Raw genomic sequence first — 21,205 nt, 5'->3', positions numbered from 1 at the left:
AATAAAGAAAAGAAATATTTTTAACAAAAAAACTGCAAAATGTGTTTTATTTATATGGAAATAACTAAATAGATAGATAGATGATAGATAGATAGGTAGATAGATAGATAGATAGATAGATAGATAGATAGATAGATAGATAGATAGATAGATAGATAGATAGATAGATAGATAGATAGATAGATAGATAGATAAATAAATAAATAAATAAATAAATAGATAGATAGATAGATAGATAGATAGATAGATAGATAGATAGATAGATAGATAGATAGATAGATAGATAGATAGATAGATATGGACTTACAAACGATTCTAAGATGAGCGATCTTAAAAGTGACCACCGTGATCTTTTAAGAATCGTTCTACAAAAAAAAAAAAACTCCAAGATAACATCCTATTCTCTTGGATGGTCACATGTCAGGGTCACTCTAGTAGAATTCAACTATTCTTTGGTGTGGTCCATTCGGATTGACGATATGCTTTAAGCAACTTCGCAAAGAATCCGGGCAAAATAATATTCAGGTGAAATGCTTACAACTCCTTCGAAATTAAGTTGAAATGATTTTCCCAAAAAGACATCCCTGTTAGGAGATATATTGAAATTCTAGTAAAGAACATTTTGTGGAAAAAAGAGGGGACTTTAATCATGGGGGAGGGCTTGGTTACAGTTAGAATCTTCAAAATTTTTAAGTGGGTAGCAAAGCACACAGGGTATAGTTGGTTTAAAATAATGAATACAATACAATCGGTTTTTATATTTTAGTTTATTTTACTGCTTTTTTTATTAATTAATTTATTATAAATTTTGTTAAATAATGTATTTTATATATCACTATATGTATAAATAATTTATAAACCAAGGAAATAATGAGAAAAATAATAAAATAAATTAAAAGACTACAGAGAAATTTGATTAAATTTAGCTTAATTAATTCGATATTTACACCATTTATAATACTGCAGCCTAGAAATATTTAGGAGACAGAAAAGTAGTACATATCTAATAAATTTAGTTGAAAACCCAAAAAAAATTAAAGTTAGGTTAGGTTGCATATTGAGACGTCTTGTCACTAATTTTTAATTTAAAACTAATGTTTTTTTATGATTTGAAATAAATTAAGAAACTTAAAAATTAATAGCTTAAGCACTGGCAACAGTTTCTGAGGGGGCACTTGTAACTATTGCACTATTAGGTTCTGAATCGCTAGTTAAGGGGATGGTGGTGGTGTTGGTGTTGTCGACAGGGGCAGCGTTTTGAGAGGATTCCACAGTTTTGCTAGGACCATGATAAACTGCAGTAGCTTCTATAACAATAGTGGGCAAATCGTCGTTATTATTAACATCGGTCTTGATATCTGTGGCTGGAGCTGGTGTCTCAACTGTATTTGTTGGATTAGATTCCTTTGCCTCTACTTCCTGTAATTTTGTTTCTTCTTTAACTTCTGTTGGCTGTGGTGCTTGTTGTGTGGCTACTGCTTCTGTTGGAGCACTTACTTTTTCCACTGGTTTGTTTTCAGTTTCTTGAACTTTATTCTCCACTTCTACAGTCTTCTTAGCCTCAGCAGAACCCTCACTTATTTGTATCTTGGTTGTTTCTGTGGCAACTGGTGTCTCGGCTACTTTTGGTTTAACTTCACGTGCTGGTGTTCCTGCCTTAGAGGTTTGTGGTGATGGTGTCCTTGACACTGAACTCCTAGGTGAAGGTACATCTAAACCATGAGCTTTCTTATCCAATAGCACAGATGTTGCCTGTGGCGCTGGGCTGCCACATCTTTTAATACTCTCAATTTTACTCTCCATATCGCGTCGAATTTCATGTATGGGCTTTATCAAGAAAATTGGCACATCATCGTCACGTCTTTGGAATAACATTTCACCTTCGAATTCCACCAGTTTGTGTTTGCGAGCTCTCAAGAGTATGCCCACAACTTTGTCGGAAATGTAATTGTAAATCTAAGAGGGAGAGAAGAGAAATAAAAACGTAAGAATGAGTAAAAAAGAGAAACAAATTATAATAACTGAGAAGAAGTGTCTCTTAAAACGAGTTTTTTTCTCAAGAGAAAGTTTCTTTTTAAAATAAACTTTTTCTATATGAAAATGCCTTCTTTAAAGAGACTTTCCATTAAAGATTTGTCTCCTTCAAAGAGGCATCTTCTAAAGAAAAAATGTGTCCTTAAAGGTATCTCCATAACAGAGTTTTTCTATAGAGAAAGTATCTTCTTAAATGAGAACTTTTAAATAGAAAATGTGTTTTCTTTTCTGTAGAAATAGTGTCTTCTTAAAAGACACTATTACGATAATATAAAAAGTGTCTGATTTACAGGACTTTCTATAAAAGAAGTGTCTCCTCAAAAGAGAATTTTTCTATAGAAAAAAAGGGATTCTGTAGAGAAAGTGTCTTCTTAAAATGGGTATCTTCTATAGAAAAAATATGTCTTAACAGAGACTTTTCTTGTAGAACAAGATTCTCCTTAACAGAGACTTTTCCTATAGCAAAAGCGTCTCTTTGAATTGACTTTTCAAATAGCAGAAGTGTCTACTTAAAAGAGATTCTATAGAGAAAGTGTCTTCTTAAAAGTGGCATCTTCTAAAGAAAAAGTGTGTTCTTAAAAGTATATCCATATCGGAGACTTTTTCTGTAGAAAAAGCGTCTCCTTAAAAGATACATTTCCCATAGAAAAAGCGTCTCCTTAGAAGTGACTAGCAAAGGTGTCTACTTAAAAGAGATTCTATAGAGAAAGTTTCTTCTTAAAAGTGGCATCTTCCATAGAAATGTATATCCTTAAAAGTATTTCCTTATAAGAGACTTTTTCTGTAGAAAAAAATGTCTCCTTTAAAGATATTTTTCCCATAGCAAAAGCGCCTCCTTAGAAGTGACTTTTCCAATAGCAAAAGTGTCTTCTTAAAAGAAACTTTTCTATAGAAAAGGTGTCTCCTTAAAAGAGACTTTTCCTATAGAAAAAGTGCCTTCTATAAAAAAGAGAATTTTTGTAGAAAAAGAGTATTCTTAAAAGAAACTTTTTCTAAAGGAAAAGTTTCATCTTAATAGAAATATTTCTATAGAAAAAGTGTGCCCTTAAAAGAGAACCTTTCTAAGGGAAAAATGCCTTATTGAAAGAGAATTCTTTAAAGATATTTTTCTATAGAAAAAGTATTTCCTAAAAACCTTTGTCTAAAAAGAAACTTCTTAACAGAGACTTTTCTACCTTAAAAATAGACTTTTTCTATAAAAACAAAATGTCTCCTAAATTTAGATTTTTTTCGTTGAAAAAATGTGTTCCAAAAGAGACATTTTCTATAGAAAAGAGACTAGTCTTTATAGAGACTATTTCTTTATAAAAAGTATCTTCTTATTAGATACATTTTCTATACAAAAAATATCTCAAAAGTGTAGTCTTTCCGGTTATAAAAACATGTCGTTTTTTCTATTGAAAAAGGTACTCCTTGACAGAGACTTTTCTTCCTTAAAAAGAGACTTTTCCTATAGAAAAAATGTCTCATTAATTAAGCCTTTTTGTAGAAGAATTGTCTCCTAAAAGAAGCATTTTCTTTAGAAACACACTTCTTAAAAGAAACTTTTTTCTTTAAAAACTCTCGACAAATTCTCTTTTGAAGATACTTTTCTAATACAAAAAGTCTAGCCTAGACTGTCCTAACTAGACTATAGACTAGACTATAGACTATACTATAGACTAGACTATAAAGTAGACTATAGACTAGACTAAAGACTAGACTACAGACAATGCTATAGACTAGACTATAGACTGGACTATAAAGTAGACTACAGACTAGACTATAGACTAGACTATAGACTAGACTATAGACTAAACTATAGACTAGACTATAGACTAGACTATAGACTAGACTATAGACTAGACTATAGACTATACTATAGACTAGACTATAAAGTAGACTATAGACTAGACTAAAGACTAGATTACAGACAAGGCTATAGACTAGACTATAGACTGGACTATAAAGTAGACTATAGACTAGACTATAGACTAGACTATAGACTAAACTATAGACTAGACTATAGACTAGACTATAGACTAGACTATAGACTAGACTATAGACTAGACTATAGAATAGACTATAGACTAGACTATAGACCTGACTATAGACTAAACTACAGACTAGACTATAGACTAGTAAAAGTGATTCATTTTTGAGAGACTTTTTCTATATTAATCAAGTTTCTACTTTTGGAAGACCATTCCTACAGTAAATGTGTTTCTTTTTGAGCGACACTTCCTTGGCGAACATTTTTCTATAACAAGAACACTTTCTAAACGATAAATTCTTTACAGAAGAAAAACTTACATTAAATAACTCTCCAAATGGTATAACACGCATGGAGGGTTCATCTTTAACATCATAACCCTCTGAATCGATAATTTGACACAATTCCAACATTTCCTTAAGAACATGTATATTAGCTTTCTGTCCTCGCATTTCGGTCAAACTACCCGCCAAAGGTCTGCAAGTAATGGTGAAAGAGATATATAACAATATTTTCAAACGATTTAGAGATTTTTTCTTTAAAAACGACTACTTACTTGCCATATTCATCTTTGGAAAATGTGGGCTTGGGTGATGATCTGCCATCGGGATTAGAAAATGGATTTAAAAGTTGTGATTGTTTGTGTTGATTGACATGTTGATTAAACATGGCGACCTTAGAGGATAGAGGAGAGTCCTGTAAATAAAAAATAAGTTAAGAAGTGGATGATTAGTTTGCAATTAAGCTTAGGAGAATTACAGGATCCATTTTAGTGTTGATACAAAGAATTTTGAAAAAGAATTGAAAGAAACAAATTTATAAAAATTAAAAATTTTTCTTTTGTTTTTGGTAAATTTTTTTTTTAAAATAAAGTTTCACAAACACAATATAGGCGGAGCGGTGTGGCGTTATAAAATTTAACGGATTTAAACGAATTGTTATAACAAGTTATAGTGTTACTTAAGAATTAAGATTTTCAAATGAGATCCGTGTATTCTGAGTTTTTTTAATGAAAATTTTTCTTAATGTGAAAAAGATGTAGCAACCGTTTCTTTGTAGAAATCTTTAATGCGCAGCAACTGCCAGTTCTTTATATATCAAAATCAAAAAAACAATTAGTTACAATCATATATAGAATGAAGAAGACAATGCAAGAGACCCCGAAACAGACAAGTACATATACTGCATATGTATGTATATGTGCAAAATGTAAAAGCACACACAATTTTCAGATTATTATGATCGCACAGACATGGACAGCATGGTACTGGAATGGTACTAACTTACACCAAGAAAAGTACTTTTATAGACTAGACTATAGACTAGACTAAAGACTAGACTATAGACTAGACTATAGACTAGACTATAGACTAGACTATAGACTAGACTATAGACTAGACTATAGACTAGACTATAGACTAGACTATAGACTAGACTATAGACTAGACTATAGACTAGACTATAGACTAGACTATAGACTAGACTATAGACTAGACTATAGACTAGACTATAGACTAGACTATAGACTAGACTATAGTCTAGACTATAGACTAGACTATAGACTAGACTATAGACTAGACTATAGACTGGACTATAGACTAGACTATAGACTGGACTATAAACTAGACTAGGCTATAGACTAGACTATAGACTGGACTATACTATAGACTAGACTATAGACAAGACTATAGACTAGACTATAGACAAGACTATATACTAGACTATAGACAAGACTATAGACTAGACTATAGACCATACTATAGACTATACTATAGACTAGACTATAGGCTAGACTATAAACTATACTATAGACCAGACTAGACTATGCTATAGGCTGGACTATAAACTAGACTAGGTTATAGACTAGACTATAGACTAGACTATAGACTAGACTATAGACTAGACTATAGACTAGACTATAGACTAGACTATAGACTAGACTATAGACTAGACTATAGACTAGACTATAGACTAGACTATAGACTAGACTATAGACTAGACTATAGACTAGACTATAGACTAGACTATAGACTAGACTATAGACTAGACTACAGACTAGACTATAGACTAGACTATAGACTAGACTATAGACTAGACTATAGACTAGACTATAGACTAGACTATAGACTAGACTATAGACTAGACTATAGACTAGACTATAGACTAGACTATAGACTAGACTATAGACTAGACTATAGACTAGACTATAGACTAGACTATAGACTAGACTATAGACTAGACTATAGACTAGACTATAGACTAGACTATAGACTAGACTATAGACTAGACTATAGACTAGACTATAGACTAGACTATAGACTAGACTATAGACTAGACTATAGACTAGACTATAGACTAGACTATAGACTAGACTATAGACTAGACTATAGACTAGACTATAGACTAGACTATAGACTAGACTATAGACTAGATTATAGACTAGACTATAGACTAGACTATAGACTAGACTATAGACTAGACTATAGAGTAGATTATAGACTATACTATAGACTAGACTATAGACTAGACTATAGACTAGATTATAGACTATACTATAGACTAGACTATAGACTAGACTATAGACTAGACTATAGACTAGACTATAGACTAGACTATAGAGTAGACTATAGACTAGACTATAGACTAGACTATAGACTAGACTATAGACTAGACTATAGACTAGACTATAGACTAGACTATAGACTAGACTATAGACTAGACTAGACTATAGACTAGACTAGACTATAGACTAGACTAGACTATAGACTAGACTATAGACTAGACTATAGACTAGACTATAGACTAGACTATAGACTAGACTATAGACTAGACTATAGACTAGATTATAGACTAGACTATAGACTAGACTATAGACTAGACTATAGACTAGACTATAGACTAGACTATAGACTAGACTATAGACTAGACTATAGACTAGACTATAGACTAGACTATAGACTAGACTATAGACTAGACTATAGACTAGACTATAGACTAGATTATAGACTAGACTATAGACTAGACTATAGACTAGACTATAGGGTAGAGTATAGAGTAGACTATAGACTAGACTATAGACTAGACTATAGACTAGACTATAGACTAGACTATAGACTAGACTATAGACTAGACTATAGACTAGACTATAGACTAGACTATTGACTAGACTATAGACTAAACTAAGGGTTGGACTATAGACTAGACTATATATTTCATATGACTATAGACTGGACAGTAGAGTTGAGTATAAAATAGACTATATAGATTTGACTATAGACTAGACTATAGACTAGAATAGAATATAGTTGTGACTGTAGACTAGACTATATAATAAACTATAGACCAGACTAGATTATAGCCTCGATTCTATTTATTCGATTTAAATAAAGAAAAAAAGTTTTTCATGTGATTATAAACAGAATCTTAACGTTTTCTAATTTGAAAAACTTCGAGACAAAAAAAGCACATGTTTAAAGTACAAAGCTAAACAGACAACTGATAAATGGCCAGCCACTTGCTATAAAGAATTTGAAAATTGGGGCAATTAACATTGCTACGGCTTTCTGTTTTCTATTATCATATTGATTTTTTTAGTCTAGTCTATAGTCTAGTCTATAGTCTAGTCTATAGTCTAGTCTATAGTCTAGTCTATAGTCTAGGCTATAGTCTAGTCTATAGTCTAGTCTATAGTCTAGTCTGGTGTATAGTGTCGTCTATCTATAGTCTAGTCTATAGTCTAGTTTATAATCTAGACTAGTTGATAGTCTACTCTATGGTCTAGTTTATATTCTAGTCTAGTTTTATTTTTTTATGTTCTACAATGGGTGGATGCCAATGGCGTTGTCCCAAATATAAGAAATTGACACTTTGAAAATTTCTATGACAGTATTCAATAGTCTCTATCTTCAATAATACAAGCTTTTATAGAAAGATCACTGATCTTATATGACATTTAGCTGTTTTGTTATATAATATTCAATATATTGGCTTCAGATTATTAATTTTGTAAGCAAAAATTAATGACTTTTTTATTTTTTAGACTTAACATAAGAACTCTTTAAGTTTTGGCAAATTTTTGACCTTGCTTCATTTAATTAGTATGATTTTAACTATAAACTCCGACAACAATGGACACCATTATAATTTAAATTAAGCTTTTGAGTTAATTATTATAATTTTTTCTTGGAATATCAACCACATTTCTAGCGACAGAGAGAAAGTTTATTTTATTTCTGTTGTGTATCATTTTTGGTAGATAATTAATTACTTAAACTACAGAAAACCCCTTTAAAGAAATACAATTAATTTCTTTTCATTTCAAATTGCTTTAATTTTTTTTGTTCATCTTTTCTGAAACTGGAAAAAAAACACAATAGTTGGGAAACTAATTTCACAGACCTTTGATCAAGCATAATTATTAGAAATACTGGGAAATTTTTGTTTCGAAAAACAAATGCATAATTTAAACAGATAACAAACACATTGCTTGGAGAAATGGAAATTAAAAATTCCAGTTCACAGCAGGTACTATTTAGTTTTAAACAATAGATTTCTTGCTTTCCAAATAAATTATTTTAAATTTATTTCAAACAATTTTTATTGTGTATCATTCACAACCTTATTTTTTATTAAAATGTTATGATATTTTAGACAAATTATGTTATAAATATTAAGAGAAAAAAGTATGCATTTTAATTTATGACATTTTAAAGATAAAGTTCATTGTCACATTATTCAAATATTTGGCGAAATAAAACAATATAGTCAAGACTATAATATGCTCTACATTCCGGCCTATAGACTGTTCTATAATATATACTAAAATCTGTTGTATAGTACAGACTTTAGTCTATTCTATAGTCAGGACTATGTTCATACTTTAGACTGCCTTATAGATCAAAATATAGACTGAATATATACCGTTCTATTGTGCTTACTATAGACTACGAAATATTCCAGACTAAAGACTGCTCTTTATGTCCACATTATGGAATACTCTACAGCCTGATTATAAACTGCTCTATAGTCCATAATATAGTCTGCTCTATAGTACAGAATATAGTCTGCTCTATAGTCTACACTATAGTCTGCTCTATAGTCTACACTATATTCTGCTCTATAGTCTACACTATATTCTGCTCTATAGTCCTCACTAAAAACTGCTCCAAAATCCTCACAATAGATTACTCTATAGTCCAGTATATTGACTGCATTATAGACTATTGACTGTTTTATAATCCAGACTAAAGACTACTCTATAGTCCAGATTATAGTCTAATCTATAGTCTACTCTATAATCCAGACTATAGTCTACACAATAGTACAGACTATAGTCTACTCTATAGTCCAGAATGTAGTCTACTCTATAGTCCAGAATATAGTCTACTCTATAGTCCAGACTATAGTCTACTTTATAGTGCAGACTCTAGTATACTATAGCCTAGACTCTATACCCTAGTCTAAAATCTACTCTATAATACAAACTATAGTCTACTCTTTAATCTAGACTATAGTCTACCCTATAGTTCAGACTATAGTCTACTATATAGTCTAGACTATAGTCTACTCTATAGTCCAGACTTTAGTCTACTTTGTAGTAGTAGACTATAGTCTACTTTAAAGTCTACTCCATAGTCCAGACTATAGTCTCTACTCCAGACTAAAGTCCAGAATATAGTCTACTCTATAATCCAGACTGTAGTTTACTCTATAGTATATACTATAGTCTACTTTATAGTCTAGACTATAGTCTACTCTATAGTCCACACTATAGTCTACTCTATAGTCCAGATTATAGTACAGACTATAGTGACTCTATAGTCCAGACTATAGTCTACTCTATAGTCCAGACTATAGTCTACTCTATAGTCCAGAATATAGTCTACTTTATAGGCCAGACTATAAGCTACTCTATAGTCCAGACTATAGTCTACTCTATAGTCCAGATTATAGACTACCCTATAGTCCAGATTATAGTCTACTCTATAGTCCAGACTAAAGTCAACTCTGTACTCCAGACTATAGTCCACTCTATAGTCCAGACTATAGTCTACTCTATAATCCAGACTGTAGTTTACTCTATAGTACATACTATAGTCTACTTTATAGTCTAGACTATAGTCTACTCTATAGTCCACACTATAGTCTACTCTATAGTCCAGACAATAGTTTACTCTATAACCCAGACTATAGTCTGCTCTATAGTCCAGACGATAGTCTACTCTGTAGTCTACTTTATCATCCAGACTATAGTCTACTCTATAGTCTACAATATAGTCTACTCTATAGTCCAGACTATAGTCTACTGTATAGTCCATATTATAGTCTAGCCTGAAGTCAAGACTTTAGTCTACTTTATGGTCCAAACTATAGTCTACTCTTTAGGCAAGACTATAGTCTACTCTTTAGTCAAGACTATAGTCTATTCTATAGTCCAGATTATAGTCTACTCTTTAGTCCAGATTAAAGTTTACTCTATAGTCCAGACTATAGTCTACTCTATAGTCCAGACTACAGTCTAGGCTATAGTCTACTCTATAGCCCAGACTATAGTCTACTCTATAGTCCATACTGTAGTCTACTCTATAATCCAGAGTATAGTCTATTCTCTCTCTACGGCAGATGATCATGTCTTTCGTGATCGTTTCAAATATCAGCACTAACGTATAATACCACTTCCATTATAGTAAGCATAAAGTATAAAGTGCAAAGACCTGTTTGTTGCCACCGACTGTAATGTTTCATCAGACGATCATTCTCCTATAAAGATTATTTTTAGTCGTTAGATTATATATTCTCTACATTATTGTTGAAGAATTTTCATTCTATGTATTCAATTGGCTTTGACCATCAACGAGGTCAAAAGTGTGTGTTTGAGGGTGTGTATTATATGTAGAGTGTGTCGCTGAAATGGCGTCTTCTTTCTTTTCGCCGGTATTTTTAAAATTTGGCACGATCTATATGTTGTGTTTTGCTAGTTTGCTTAAAAATGCGACAAGTTAATATGTTGAATTCGTACACTCACTTCTATTAAAATAAGAAAATTTTATTTGATTTTTATTTAAGTGTTTTACAATAATAATGTTGCCAACCAAGACAACAACATCAAATTTATATATATATTTTTTTTAAAATATCTTTGGCCCCTCTTTTTTTTTTTGTTGTTTTAACGGATTAGAAAAATTTTTCAAATATTTTCAAAAAAAAAAAATCTTAAAATTTGTATATACGTCAGCAAATTAATAGTATTTTTTAGTTATTTCTAATTTATTTAGAAGATATTTAATATTGACATTATTTATGTATATGTGTTTAAATCGCATTGACAAACAAATTTGCGTATTACTATTTAAATTTTTTGAAACATTTTTTTATTAAAAATACAAAATTTTTTAATATATTTTTTTTTGTACATAAAAAATGATTTATAATGTGGGTGTCTTTAACCTCTTTGCGGATTTATTAGATATAAATCAAGGGATTTGATTTTGTGGTAAACTACAATGAAAGCGACAAAGCGTAAGAGAAGAAGTTGTTTGTTGGTGGATAGTTAAAAGGCATATAACTTTTTACAGACTAAAGAATACACTATAGAACAAATCTTTGCCTGGACTATAGTCCGGTCTATAGAATAGTCTATAGAACAGACTATAGCCTGGTCTATAGAATAGTCTATAGAACAGACTATAGTCTGGCCTATAGAATAATCTATAGAACAGACTATAGTCCAGACTATAGAATAGTCTATAGAACAGAATATAGTCTGGTCTATAGAATAGTCTATAGAACAGACTAGAGTCTGGTCTATAGAATAGTCTATAGAACAAACTATAGTCTGGTCTATAGAATAGTCTAAAGAACAGACTATAGTCTGGTCTATAGAACAGACTATAGTCTGGTCTATAGAACAGACTATAGTCTGGTCTATAGAACAGACTATAGTCTGGTCTATAGAACAGACTATAGTCTGGTGTATAGAACAGACTATAGTCTGGTCTATAGAATAGTCTATAGAACAGACTATAATCTGGTCTATAGAATAGTCTATAGAACAGACTATAGTCTATAGAACAGACTATTCTATAGACCAGACTATAGTCTGTTCTATAGACCAGACTATAGTCTGTTCTATAGACCAGACTATAGTCTGTTTTTTAGACTATTCTATAGACCAGATTATAGTCTGTTCTATAGACCAGACTATAGTCTGTTCTTTAGACTATTCTATAGACCAGACTATAGTCTGTTCTTTAGACTATTCTATAGACCAGACTATAGTCTGTTCTTTAGACTATTCTATAGACCAGACTATAGTATGTTCTATAGACTATAGACTGGCCTATAGAATAGTCTATAGAACAGACTATAGTCTGGCCTATAGAATAGTCTATAGAACAGACTATAGTCTGGCCTATAGAATAGTCTATAGAACAGACTATATTCTGGCCTATAGAATAGTCTATAGAACAGACTATAGTCTGGCCTATAGAGTAGTCTATAGAACAGACTATAGTCTGGCCTATAGAATAGTCTATAGAACAGACTATAGTCTGGACTATAGTATAGTCTATAGAATAATCTATAGAACAGACTATAGTCTGGCCTATAGAATAGTCTATAGAACAGACTATAGTCTGGCCTATAGAATAGTCTATAGAACAGACTATAGTCTGGCCTATAGAATAGAACAGACTATAGTGTGGCCTATAGAATATTCTATAGAACAGACTATAGTCTGGTCTATAGAATAGTCTATAGAACAGACTATAGTCTGGCCTATAGAATAGTCTATGGAACAGACTATAGTCTGGCCTATAGAATAGTCTATAGAACAGACTATAGTCTGGCCTATAGAATAGTCTATAGAACAGACTATAGTCTGGCCAATGGAATAGTCTATATACAGACTATAGTCTGGTCTATAGAACAGACCATAGTCTTATCTATAGGTAGTATTTAGAACAGACTTTAGTCTAGTCTATAGTCTATCATAGAGTTCTGTTATTTTTTGTTGATTGTAGCACTGTGTAATTAAAAATATATAATTTTTATAACGATTTTCTTTCTGGTTTTTCTTGGCAGTCGCAACACATGTGGCGGTAAATTTGAAAATATTTTAATTCAACAAAAGAAAAACCCCAAAATTAAAATCTCTATAGATTTTGATACAAACAAAAAATTTTATTTTTGATATAAAATGGTCAAGTGTTCGGAAGACAGCCGCAAAAAATTGAACCACATAAAAAATTCGAATAGTCACACGATTTTTGCGTGTTTAAATAAAGAAAAAACATTTAAAAGAATTTCCTATGATTTATGTTTAAACATTTGGTGAAGAGAAAGAAAAATTAAGATGAATTTTTATATGGGTTCGAAGGACCAAAGCTAATATTGAAAAACGTAGGAACATTTAGAATTTCTTTAAGGAAATCATTTTTGTTTTCAAATTCTCTTCATTTTTTTGTACAAAACACGATTGTTGTTTTCGTATTTAATTTCATTTCTATTTCCTGCAATTTTTTTATAAAATTAACTTTTTAGCTATTGTTGCCAAATTTCTTTTAACAAAACTATTTCTTATCAATTTATTTGCAGCTGTAATTAATGAAGAGATTTTTTCTTTAGAAAAAGTGTCTCATTTGATAATATTTGGTCTCCTTTAATACTTAGAAATACATTTGTTCAATTTATCTAAGTTTTTTCAATTTTTTTTTATTACCAAATATGAAACAATGTTTTTTTTGTTTCTAACAATCAATTATTATATTCCTACAACATTTAAAAACTAATACATCTTATTTTTTGCCTTCTTCTTTTTTCAAATAATATTCTACCGAAACGAACACACAACAGATGTTTTAACATAAATTTTGAAATAAGTACAAAAACAATTTATGATAAATTAAAATAATGCTACAAAAACAAAAAAAAAAATTAAAGAAAAATCTATTATAAACTTTTCTTTACCGTCTTCCTGACTTGTTTTCTTGTTAATGATCTTGACTGAAAATGACCTTCAGATAATGCCTCAGATATGCAATGTTAGAAAAAAATGTGCATTTTTTTGCACTCGTACTATTTTGTAAGTAGATGAATGAATGCTAAAGATAAAACATGGAGGAAATGGTGTTAAGCGAATAATTTTCTCATCCAAGATTTTTTTCTGTAGAAAAGGTCTGCTCTAAGGCAATACTTTTTCTATACAACAAGTCTCTTCGGAGGCGATACCTTTTCTATAGAATTTTTTCTTTATAATAAGTCTCTTAAAGAATACACTTTTCCAATACAAAATGTCACTTCTAACGGAGACACATTGTTTATAGAAGTCTCTTTAAACAGACCCATTTTCAATAGAAAAAGACTTTTTTCCTTTCTTCAATATAAAAAGTTTCTTTAAAGGAATCCACTTCCAATAGAAAAAGTTTCTCTCTTTTAACAAAACCCATTTTCAATATAAAAAGACTCTTTAAAGGGTCTTTAAGAAATCTCTTCTAAAAGTGACACTTTTTTATAGCAAAAGTTTCTTCTAAATATACACTTCTTCTAAAGGAAAATTCTCTTCTATGAAAACACTTTTTTTCTGCAGAGGAAGTGTCTTTTAAGAAAAAATGTTTTCAAAAAAATAAAGTCTCTTCTAAAAGAAACACTTTTTCTAAAGATAAAGGCTCTTCTCAAGGAAACACTTTATCTATAGAAAAAGTCTTTTTATAAGAGACACTCGTTCTATTGAAAAAAGTTTATTCTATAGAAAAAATTTCTTATAGAAACACTCCCCTCTAAGGAGACCCTTTTTCGATAGAAAAAGTTTCTTCTAAATGAGACCCTTTTTCGATAGAAAAAGTTTCTTCTAAAGGAGACGCTTTTTCAATAAGAAAGGTCTCTTCTATAAAAGACACTCTTCTATGGAAAAAGTATCTCCTAAGAAGACACTTATTCTCTAGAAGAAGTATCTCCTTCTGAAGGAAATGCTTTTCCTATAGTAGAAGACTTATCTAAAAAAAAGTCTATTCTAAAGAAGACTCTTTCTATGGAAAAAGTCTCCTTTAGAGAGACACATTTCTCATAGAATAATTCTCTTCTAAGGATACACTTTTTCAAAGAAAAAAGTTTCTTTTAAAGGAGACGTTTTTTCTTTAGAAATAGTCTCTTCTAGAGAGACACTTTTTCTATAGAAATAATCTAAAAGAGGACACTTCTTCTTTAAAAAAGACTCTATTAGGGAAACATTTTTTATATAGAAAAAAGTATCTTCTAAAGGTGACACTTTTCTAAAGAAAAAGTCTCTTCTAGAGATAAACTTTTTCTGTAGAAGAAGTATCTCCTTCTAAAGGAAATTCTTTTCCTATAGAAGAAGTGTTATCTAAGGATTGGAGACACTTTTTCTATAGAAAAAGTCTCTTGTTATGAAAAACTTTTTCTTGACAAAAAGTATTATCTAAAGGAGACACTTCTTCTAGAGAGACACTTTTTCTGTAGAAGAAGTATCTCCTTCTAAAGGAAATTCTTTTCCTATAGAAGAAGTGTCATCTAAGGATTGGAGCACACTTTTTCTATAGGAAAAGTCTTTTGTTATGTAAAACAAAATATATCTTCTAAAGGAGTCACTTTTTCTATTAAAGAAGTCTCTTCTACAGAGGAACTTTTACTGTAAAAAAAAAGTATCTTTTTCAAAAGGAAATACTTTTCCTATTTAAAGAAGTATCATCTAAGGATTGGGGCACACTTCTATAGGAAAAGTCACTTGTTATGAAAAACTTTTTCTTAAGAAAAAGTTTTTTTTTTAATATTTCTTAATTAGCTTACCTTCCCCTTTAATAAATTCTTCTTATTTTATACTGGTGGCATAAAATTTTTATTTTAATTAAAATATTTCTTACATGACGCTGCCAAAAAAGACAAGACAACGACAATATTTGAATATTCTATATAGACGAACAAGTATTTCAAATACTTGTGGGTGTTGTCGGATTCTAATATATTTTTTGCCTTTGAGAAAAATAAAGGATTTATGCATTTTTATTTGAAATTTTAAATTTTTTTCGGTCATTATGCAGAAAATTAAAAACTGAGTCATCTGTTGCAAATTCAAAAATATATAGAAAATTATTTATGGATGTTTCCATATATAACAAAGTCCTAGAAACTTTTTTGAATAAAAGTATTATATTATTTAAAATTTAAAATATTTTGAAACGAAATATTTTAAATGAAACTCCCCCGAGGGAAACTCAAACCTATTTAGTTAGACAATACTGCAGCGACCTTTCTCAGATGTAGGGGTATCTTTAAACAACAACAGCTATCATTCTATTTGAGTCTCAAATGACTTCTAATGAAATGGAAACGATTTTCATTTTCATTACTTCCGCCATGAGTACACATTAGTGCCGTCTGAAGGGCACGAAAGAGAGGGTTTTAGAAAAATCAATATGATAATAGAAAACAGAAAGCCGTAGCAATGTTAATTGCCCCAATTTTCAAATTCTTTATAGCAAGTGGCTGGCCATTTATCAGTTGTCTGTTTAGCTTTGTACTTTAAACATGTGCTTTTTTTGTCTCGAAGTTTTTCAAATTAGAAAACGTTAAGATTCTGTTTATAATCACATGAAAAACTTTTTTTCTTTATTTAAATCGAATAAATAGAATCGAGGCTATAATCTAGTCTGGTCTATAGTTTATTATATAGTCTAGTCTACAGTCACAACTATATTCTATTCTAGTCTATAGTCTAGTCTATAGTCAAATCTATATAGTCTATTTTATACTCAACTCTACTGTCCAGTCTATAGTCATATGAAATATATAGTCTAGTCTATAGTCCAACCCTTAGTTTAGTCTATAGTCTAGTCAATAGTCTAGTCTATAGTCTAGTCTATAGTCTAGTCTATAGTCTAGTCTATAGTCTAGTCTATAGTCTAGTCTATAGTCTAGTCTATAGACTAGACTATAGACTAGACTATAGACTAGACTATAGACTAGACTATAGACTAGACTATAGACTAGACTATAGACTAGACTATAGACTAGACTATAGACTAGACTATAGACTAGACTATAGACTAGACTATAGACTAGACTATAGACTAGACTATAGACTAGACTATAGACTAGACTATAGACTAGACTATAGACTAGACTATAGACTAGACTATAGACTAGACTATAGACTAGACTATAGACTAGACTATAGACTAGACTATAGACTAGACTATAGACTAGACTATAGACTAGACTATAGACTAGACTATAGACTAGACTATAGACTAGACTATAGACTAGACTATAGACTAGACTATAGACTAGACTATAGACTAGACTATAGACTAGACTATAGACTAGACTATAGACTAGACTATAGACTAGACTATAGACTAGACTATAGACTAGACTATAGACTAGACTATAGACTAGACTAGACTATAGACTAGACTATAGACTAGACTATAGACTAGACTATAGACTAGACTATAGACTAGACTATAGACAGAGACTATAGACTAGACTATAGACTAGACTATAGACTAGACTATAGACTAGACTATAGACTAGACTATAGACTAGACTATAGACTACACTACATAGACTACACTAGACTATAGACTAGACTATAGACTAGACTATAGACTAGACTATAGACTAGACTATAGACTAGACTATAGACTAGACTATAGACTAGACTATAGACTAGACTATAGACTAGACTATAGACTAGACTATAGACTAGACTATAGACTAGACTATAGACTAGACTATAGACTAGACTATAGACTAGACTATAGACTAGACTATAGACTAGACTATAGACTAGACTATAGACTAGACTATAGACTAGACTATAGACTAGACTATAGACTAGACTATAGACTAGACTATAGACTAGACTATAGACTAGAATATAGACTAGACTATAAACAAGACTTTAGATTAGACTATAGAATAGATTATATTCTATTGTATAGTCTAGCCTATAGTCTAGATAGTCTAATCGATAGTCTAGTTCAATCTATAGTCTTGTCTCTAGTTCATTCTACAATATAGTCTATATTCCAGTATTGTCTATGATTTAGTCTGTACAGTCTAGATAGTAGATTGTTCTGTAGTATATATTCTGTGGTCTATAGTCTGTGGTCTAGTCTAAAGTTTAGCTGATAATTTGTTTGGTACCTTTAAACCTACGAAGTAACATTTTTGTTTGAAGTTAATAATATGACAAAATTCCAATTTCCCATCTCTGTTGTGTACCATATCTTTGATATGCAAACATTTCTTGTTAATTTGTGCCAATTTTAAAAAGGCTCCCAAGCAGGTCTTTACTGTGTCAGCATCTTAAATATTATGTTTTTTTTTTATTTTTAAATTTTTTGTATAATTACTTAGCAGTTAATTTTAAAATGTGTGTCTCTATGCTAAGAATTTAGTCATATATAATGCAATTTGCTACAAATCTCCAACTAGAAGAAGTTCTACTTGATTTTGCTACAAACTGACAACTATTTTTAATAACAACTTTTTTAAAGCTGGTGCTGATGCGGATGCTGCTGCCTCTGGTCAAACAGTTAAAATTTATTAGATCAAAGCTGTAAAACATTTAAGAATGAAATCCCGCCAGTTTGTCATGGAAGATGTGCATGGATTGTATCGTTATTAACTGGTTTTATATGCATGTCATATATTTGGGTGTACTATTACATACTAGAACAGTGGTTGGTAAAATGAATAATTACAGCATTATAATAGCTACGAAATTAATAAGAATAATTGGTTATATGAAAAACATTCTGGATAAATCTCATTGTGACAGAACCAAAGTAGTCTATAGTCTGTACTAGAGTTTAAAACCTGGACTACTATCTATAGTCTAAACTATAGTATGTAGTCTAGACTAGATTGTACAATCTATACTACACTCTACATCTAGACCAAAGAATATAATCTTTACTACTGTCTAAAGTCTTGACTATAGTATATAGTTTCAACTATATACTATAATCAAGACTGACTATAGTACATAGTTTATAGTTTATAATCTAAATTACAATCTATAGTTTTGACTACAGTCTATAGTCTGGGCAACAGACAAGTCTGAACTATAGTCTATAATCTGGACTATCTGAACGTAGACAATTGACCAGTCTATAATTTGAATTAAAGTCTGGTCTTTAGTGTCTATATACTGAACTTTAGTTTAGAATAGAGTCTGAACTTAATCCTATTTTATAGTTTGAACTATAGTCTGATATAGACCAAACTATACCCTAGTCAATAGTAAGAACTGTAGTCCAATCTATAGTCTGAACTATAGGGTAGTCTATAGTTTAAAATACAGTTAAATCTATAGTCTATAATATAGGGTCTTTATTCTGGATTATAGTTTATAGTCTGTATTATACTATTCTAATATATTCCATAACCTAGACTATCGTTCGTTTTATTCTCTAGTCTGAAGACTAAACTGTGATCTAGTCTATAGTCTCAATTACATTCTAGTACTTAATCTGTACTCCAGTTTATAGTGTAGTCTGTAATATAGTTTATAAACTGAACTATAGTACTCTATATTCTCTAGTATGAAGACTAAACTATATTCTCTAGTCTGAAGTCTAAACTATAGTCAACTCTATTCTAAAGTCAGGTACATAATCTCAACTATGGTCTAGTCTATATGAACTCTTAAGTCTAGCTAGTCAAGTCAATTTTGTTCTGTACTATAGTATGAACTATAGTCCAATCTGGAGTCTGAACTTAAGTCTAGTCTATAGATCTAACACTAATCTGGAATATAGTTTATAATCTGGTCTATAGTTCAGTCTATAGCTGAGTCAATTGGCTGGATTTAAGCTTATTCTAGAGTATGGTTAAAATGTTTGACATTTAGTTTTGGCTATAGTCTGTCTTAGTCTAAAGTTTGGACTAAAGTCCATAATATAATTTAGTCTAAACTAATTATAATATAGTATTTAGTCTAAAGTATAGTTTACTCTATAGTCTAAAGTAAAGTCTAACCTATAGTTTGGACGATAGTCTAGTGCAGGCGTGGATTTTGGTTGGGGGCGGGGGGTAGGTGAAGGGTGATTCACACCCCCCCCCCCCCCTACAAAATGGAAAATTTTTCACACAAAATATAACAATAAGAAAAAATTAAAAAAAAAAAACAAAGAAGTGAAAAAACAAAAGTTACGCCTCCCCAGAAACTCGAGCTAGATCCGCGGCTGGTCTAGTGTAGTTCTGTTTGATTGTGTTGTATATACTCTTTAACACATAATTGTTTAGTTAACTCAAACAAAAATATTTTTAAGTATAATTTGCATTAATTACATTTTAAATAGTAACGGTTTTTTTTTGTAGAGTGGCATAATAAATTTGAAAGTGTTATATGTTTGTAAATAAAGTTACGTTTTCATTTGGAAATACAAAAAAAAAAAAAAAACAAAAACACATAACTTACCACAACAAAACGTAATGCTCCCAATTCATGTGATACATCCATGACTGTGTGTTTTAGTTGTTGTTGTTTTTATTATTTAAATAAAATTTATTACAAAAATATAAATATTTTTTTATTGTTGTTTTAAGTTTATTTTGAAGAATTTGAAGTTTAAATAAATGCAGTTTTTTTTATTATTTTTTCTTTGATTTGCTTTAAGCTGAACTGTTAACACCACATAAGACACACGCGTCTTTAGCAGTTTTGTATTTTTAAACAATCAACGCATTAACGGTTTTGAAAAATATAACGTTAATAATCAATTCAATTTGGTTTTTTAAATTGTTAACAAAAAAGTAACGGTTTTTTTCTTTCACTCAATTATTATATCACTTTTTTCTTTAAAAATTTATGTAACTTTTTTTTCTGATAAACAAATTTTTTAAAATTTTTCAAAATTTTCTTTTTTTATTATTTATGTGCTTTAACAAAAGATTTATTATATATTTTCTTTTTTTAGCAAAAAAAAAATTGTTTAAAATATTTTTGTTTTTCTTTTTATTATTTAACTTTTCACTTGAACGTTCCAAAGTAAAATGTTATGTTTTTCTATATTTTCATTGGTTTTTATTAATACGAATTTAAGCTTTTTTCGCTTTGGCTCTTTTCCCTCAAGAGCAAAATTCAAATATGCGTTTTATTATTAATAATAACAACAAAAAAATATTCATTCAAAATTTTATGAAACAATTTTCTTTTCAAAAATTCACGTGTTT

General features: G+C 30.3%; 1 protein-coding gene across 2 annotated transcripts; it reads right to left on the bottom strand.

Moving 5' to 3' along the window:
- Positions 1–1,019: 1,019 nt before the first annotated feature.
- LOC111688086 lies at positions 1,020–20,835 on the bottom strand. 2 transcript variants are annotated; one of them, XM_023450576.2, is made up of 4 exons: positions 20,451–20,835; positions 4,563–4,702; positions 4,327–4,483; positions 1,020–1,956 (listed from the first exon to the last, which is right to left on the bottom strand). In XM_023450576.2, the coding sequence occupies exons 1-4, from the start codon at positions 20,490–20,492 to the stop codon at positions 1,144–1,146; spliced, it is 1,152 nt and encodes a 383-aa protein (XP_023306344.2). In that variant the 5' UTR covers positions 20,493–20,835; the 3' UTR covers positions 1,020–1,143. The 2 variants fall into 2 exon arrangements, with proteins under 2 accessions (XP_023306344.2, XP_046802614.1); XM_046946658.1 differs by lacking the exon at positions 20,451–20,835 and adding an exon at positions 4,766–4,892.
- Positions 20,836–21,205: the final 370 nt, after the last annotated feature.

Source organism: Lucilia cuprina, chromosome 3 (genome assembly GCF_022045245.1).
Source record: "Lucilia cuprina isolate Lc7/37 chromosome 3, ASM2204524v1, whole genome shotgun sequence".
In the NCBI taxonomy this organism is placed as follows: Eukaryota; Metazoa; Arthropoda; class Insecta; order Diptera; family Calliphoridae; genus Lucilia; species Lucilia cuprina.
This window is presented reverse-complemented; position numbering and strand designations above follow the sequence as displayed.